The sequence below is a fragment of the Tenebrio molitor genome, chromosome 7 (assembly GCF_963966145.1).
Source record: "Tenebrio molitor chromosome 7, icTenMoli1.1, whole genome shotgun sequence".
NCBI lineage: Eukaryota > Metazoa > Arthropoda > Insecta > Coleoptera > Tenebrionidae > Tenebrio > Tenebrio molitor.
The window spans coordinates 12,655,271-12,661,042 of record NC_091052.1 but is presented as its reverse complement, the minus strand read 5'-3'; the positions used below and the strand labels follow the sequence as shown (position 1 = coordinate 12,661,042).

Here is a 5,772-nt window from a genome sequence, read left to right as displayed (position 1 = left end):
GTTTATTTTGATATTTATAGAATTAATAAAAATCGTGTTTATTTTGGACCTGATAACACTTTCGAGATACGATTAGTTTGCGTATTTGACTCGGAACTTGCAGTTAGCGGTCCTTTATCCGCCAGTTGCTGGCGGGAAATGGGCCAGAGGTGCAGTAATAACAATTTCATTATAATAATAGTTTATTGATCTTATGAACTAAAAGCACAGACTCACATACTGTTTAAAGAGTGATTACAGCAAACAGAATACATAGTCATATAAAATACAATATTTGCTGCCAATTAAATTAAAGTAACACTAACTTTAAACTAGGAAATAAGTATGGAAACATCAACTAAGGTTAATCTACCATTTTTTTGTACAAAACATTAATAATGTAAATGGATAATAACCTTAGTACTATGTGGAAACCTAGAAAACGAAAAATTTTGCTGGTAAATTCCATGCCAATGAGTCTTCATCACATTCACTTAGTCATGCCATAATTCAATCGATAACGTCCATCGGTAAACTAAACTGTAATTGCACATTAAACAATTACTGACAACAAATAACTCGCTTTCTGTCCAAAAAAATCAACTTTTTGGAGGTCAGTATGTTCCAACTGCGAACTTGAGAAAAAGAAGGAAAACAACATCATGAATGAAATAACATCACAGTCCCCATCATACAGTCACTCATTATTTCACCTTTTCTACAGAGAATAAAAACCAATGTTTTAAAAATGTAAATATTACATCACGGACCAATTTACATCTCTACACATTTGTTGTTTTTTTTTTTGTTTGTCTAATATACAACGTAATTTGGAATGAAAATGATGTTCCATTTTTTTTCGATTTTTTTTTGATTTAGAGAAAAAAGAATGTGTAGGCACTAAGATACAAGATTTGAAGGATATCCTCAAAAATCAACGAAACAGGCATCAAATGATGTGTGGGTACATTATTTTAAATAAGAAGGATAAATATATCTTGGCACAGTCTTTAATTAACCATCTTCCTTGGGTGGTGTGAACCAACCTAAAAAACGCACCGCTCAGTCTCTCAACAAACCAATTCGACTCGGGGCTCACCGTTCTTTTCGTGTATTTGTACGAGAGATTTGAAACTTTGCTGGGCACGCGCGAGGCTGTATTGTCCTTGAGAGCAGACTTTTGGTGTTCCGAACTGGATGCGCGCTTTCCCTTTGACTAACGTCGCCGATATCTGCATTATTACAGCTTCGACGGTGTACGCACTCGACCAGCCTTGCTTCGTCAACAATTCCATACATATCGCACCGCCGACTAACACGTAACCTCCTGAAACGCCACCAATTTTTCCCTTTCAGATCTGAGTTCGCTTCCGGAATCGCAGCCTGAAATATATTTACCTGAGATGACTGGGTATACCACTCTTACAAATGGCGGTTCGAATGGGTAAGTATCTTTAAAGAGCATGTTGAGCAAGATGGCGTCTTTGCCCTCTTTCTCCTTCAACATCTGGAGGTCGTGACTTAGCGGACTGTCGGGATCTACTGCCATCAGACGGATATTCCATTCGTAAAGGGATTCGTTCACCAGTTCGATCTGGTACATCTTGTTCTTAAACGATTCAGATCTGTATATGTCCCTGAGTTCTTTCATCAGACGGTCTGTCGCTTGCACCGACCCCGACACGGATCCCTGAAAACATCTCCTTGCAAGAAACATATCGCAACAACGCGAACAAAATGACAAAAAGTGCGATCTAAACGTTTTATTTTTGTACGAAATGAAGAAGATCGAACGTGAATGTGTTTTTTCTTCACCTTTAAATATTCCTGCCTTTGGTTCTGTCTTAAGCGCTCTAAAGTGGCCAAGTGTTCAACACCCATCTCGTCTGCTTTCGGTCGACTGTCTTCCATTTCCATCGCCAAATCTTCATCGGCGTCGCTGTCTTCTTCCGCATCGCTATCGGCGATGTCTCCTTCGGCTTCGCTGTCAAGACCTTCATCTTCCATCAGTTCGTCACCATTGCTTATCCTAAAACATTCGAAGCGTATCAGTCTGCGTAACTATAAATATTTATTGATTTTGTTAGCATCCATAAAATGCTACAAACAAACTTCTAAAGAACAATATGGCCAAGAGCAGCAAACGCTGAACTAAAAATGTAATAAAACGATCTACTTCGTTCCTTAAACATATTTTTAATATGAACACAATTTAATGTTATTTTATTGATCAAATTGTTAGCTTGGAGACAGAATTGGTAACAAGCAGTTGTTTTTGTCTTGGATGAAATGTTGGAATAAAGGAAAATAAGAATTAGCATTAAATAACAATTATGTTTGGAAAAGGAGAAAAAAGAACCAGGTAGGAAAGAATAAAAAGATGTGAATTTCAAGAGAACATGAAAGGCGAAAGAACTGACGATGGCAAAAACGGAAACAATGGAAAGAAAACAAAAAGAAAGTATACAATGAACTAGAGAAAAAGTGTCTGGAAAACTAAATTTGAGAGGAAATATGAACAAGGCAAAAATGTAAAAACAAAAAAATAAGAAAAAAATCCGACTTAAAAATGTTGGAAAAGAACAAAAATAAAGTAAAGATACAAAATCTAAAACAAAAATAAATTAATGAACAGGGGTGAATATGTAATAATGCAGAAAAAAAGAAAATAAAACCAACAAAAATAAGCAATGAAAGAAAATAAACATGAAATAGTTAGAGCTTAAGAAAAAATAAAAAGTAGAAAGTTTAGTTTGCTGAAAAGTTTAGAAAAATGGTAAATAGAAAAAATTAAAAAGGACCAAAATAGTGCTAATGAGTGTACAAATTTTAAGAAAATACAGATTTTAGAAAATCGAAAGATGACTATTGGGGACATAAACATAAAGTTGTAAATCAAGCATTAGGATGGTTAACCTTATTTTTTTACTACTGTCAGTACTGTCACTGACTGTCACTGTCAGACTCGTCATTGCAAAATGTTAAATACCGAAAAATGGACCACTCTGAATGAGAAATTCCAAGGAGGAAATATTGAAAAGGTTTCCACAAGGCAATTTGGCTCATGGACAATCCCTTAGAAGCGGGAGAGACGATTCTAAATTTTTGAACGGTGGAAGGCGTCATAGGTATTTTTGACAAGAGAAAAGTCAATATGTAATTATTATTTAAGTTATTCTTTGCCAAAAAAATATCCGACAAACAAAACATTAAACGCAGCAAATAAAATTTTTATGGAAAAAAAATAAAAGTAATTTTTTAGAAAAAAATTTGTTACGAAATATTGCCAAAATTTGAACAGCATTTTAAATTAGTATCTCGTATTGTCAAATTAAATCTTTTAACACGTAAATCAACCGACAAAAATACAGCATAGAAGTAGCGCAAATTTTCTAATAATTTATTTAAACAAAACAATTCGGTTGCCATGGTGACCATAGCACTCCCGATCATTGAAAATATCCCAATTTAACTATAATAAAGAAAAATAAGCACAAATATAATTTCAAGATCATTTATTAAAGAAATCATAATGAGTCGTTTTTTGTGCTGGTCAGTGTACAAAGAGAAAAAAAAAGAAAAAATATCAAACGAATAAAACAAGGTCAATTTTAAAAACTGCAACACAAATGACGCCAGACTACACAAATATGTAATGCTGAATGGAAAGAAAACATGGAGAAAAAAATTAAATTACTATGAAGTTCAATAAAAAGTGAACTGAGCAAGTTTGTAAAAGGCAAAAAAACAAAACAAGATAATTAGGGTTATATGTAATTATAAAATAAAGGAAATATGAAAGATGTAAGAAAGAAAAAAATAGAAATTGAAAAATAAAATTCCAAAATAGATAGAGAGGATAAAATGAGTGAATTCACAGTTCAAAGAAAAATGAAGAAATTACGAAACAAAAGGGGAACAAATATTATGAAAATTAAACACTGAGGAAGTAATACAGTAAAATGAAAAAAAAATGGAATTTAAAAATTTAAAAAAATAAAACGGACAAAGTAAGAATTTTACAAAAGGGAGTTGAGAAAGACAATAAAAAAAGAAAAGTGAACATGATTTTAAAAAATGTCAGCTGAAAGTTAAGCAATAGGTGGAAACATTTTTTACTGATGTAAATTTCAAGAAAAAGCTACAGCACAGAGGTATTGACGTTGAACTATTTACTGAACTGAATGCTAAAAAAGTGCAACAACGTGGAAAGAAAAAAAATGCTGATAAACAGAGAAAATAAAGCGAATGAAGTTCAAGGAAAACACAAATCAAAGGCGAGCTGAATTACTATAATTATGATAATTTTAATATATATATATTGTCACGATTTTAATAACTTGTTATTAAAATGTCCATTAATAACTTATTACGACACAACAATTCCATTTAAATTTCGCATGTGTTGTAAGGAGGAAATAAATAAATAAAATAACTGGAGTGTGTTGTCATTTCCTTTAGTACTGCTCAAACGTGAGTTAACGTCAAATATACGAAATTAATAAGACACATCTAGAAACGAATTAACTGCATTAAAATGAAATTTCAATGACGGTCGCCCTGGAAGTAATAAAATAGAATAGGTACATACTTAAAGCATTCAGCCCAATTAGTGGCGGTAGTCCTAATTGAGTTGCCAATAACTATTTCTGGTCTTAAGCTAAGCAATTAAGCACCAAACTTATGGTGTGTTAGTTTAATTTAAATATTTGCATAACCAATCGCATTTGTCACTTCAGCAACAATGTCTTATGATATAATAAATTATTCTAATGTAGAATGTTTAATACATTTTTATGGATCATAACAACCGCACAATATCGTAAATATTTGTTCAAGTTGAATCGAAGACTTCAGCAAGAGTCAGATAATGCTATTGTTATCAACCTAAATAAAAACCATGAAGTTTCCTTTCCTCTTACTGGTAATTAGATAAACAGCGGTCTATTATCCTACTAGAACATAAACAGCATGACGATATCGGTAATGGCCATATAGACACTTGACTGTTTACTTGAAATATGAAAAATCATTAGCACACTCGAGTCACGATGAGGAGAAAACGAGTAGTTAAAAGCGCTCACCGATTTGTCGTTTGTGGGTCTGGAATATGCAGCCTATCTAAGTCGGGGGGCTCGGGGACGGCATGTAGGCGGCATAGTTCCCTAAGAAGAATTAAAACTTGATGGAGGACATGGTTGTCTAAGCCTTCGGTGTTACTTAATATCTGCACCGCATTCGTAATACTAGTTTCTTCCGAATCCGCGAACCAAACGGGCGGCACTGAGGGGTAGGTCTCCTGCAAGTCAACCCCCAAATGAGAAACATTCCCTACATGTCACCTCAGCTGTTGTTTTTAGCCTACATATGTTAAATGTCAAAAAAAAGGCAACAAGGATGGCTATAGTCTTTGTTATCGTCGCAGGTTTTAAATTTAACAATTTTCCTGCACTTCCCGACCGGGGCCCTCTTCCTACATCTACCACTTACCGTAATGTTCGCGTGAATTTCGTATTTTTTACCGTTTTTTCCTATAAATCTACAACTCAGCTCGTCAACACTCGCGGACAAAATCTGAAATCGTTCATGGTTTTTGGAAAAGAATCCCTCCAATGTTCTTATTTCTTGCTTTAAAGTATTTAAACACGCCATAAGGCTCACTAACTATTAATTTAGAGCCCCTGATTACGGTGAAATTTTTTTAAAGAGCACAACTTTTAACACTAAATGTTTTATAACTGTTCACTCCCTGGACGTGCCAAGATGGCGGCTGTCTTCTCTTCGAGGTTATAC

General features: G+C 34.0%; 1 protein-coding gene across 1 annotated transcript; it reads right to left on the bottom strand.

Annotated features, from left to right (window-relative positions):
• Positions 1–164: 164 nt before the first annotated feature.
• Positions 165–5,772, bottom strand: LOC138134978 (ubiquitin-conjugating enzyme E2 Q2). The gene is made up of 6 exons (XM_069053605.1): positions 5,470–5,772; positions 5,064–5,278; positions 1,795–2,008; positions 1,378–1,669; positions 1,079–1,306; positions 165–1,025 (listed from the first exon to the last, which is right to left on the bottom strand). Exons 1-6 carry the CDS (start codon positions 5,629–5,631, stop codon positions 994–996), a joined length of 1,143 nt encoding a protein of 380 aa, XP_068909706.1. The 5' UTR covers positions 5,632–5,772; the 3' UTR covers positions 165–993.

Coding starts and splice junctions, on each gene's coding strand:
- LOC138134978 (XM_069053605.1), bottom strand. CDS start 5,631: ATGGCGTGTTTAAATACTTTAAAGCAAGAAATAAGAACATTGGAGGGA. Junction 5,279..5,469: donor AAATTCACGCGAACATTACG/GTAAGTGGTAGA, acceptor GTTGACTTGCAG/GAGACCTACCCCTCAGTGCC. Junction 1,670..1,794: donor AAAGGCAGGAATATTTAAAG/GTGAAGAAAAAA, acceptor AGATGTTTTCAG/GGATCCGTGTCGGGGTCGGT.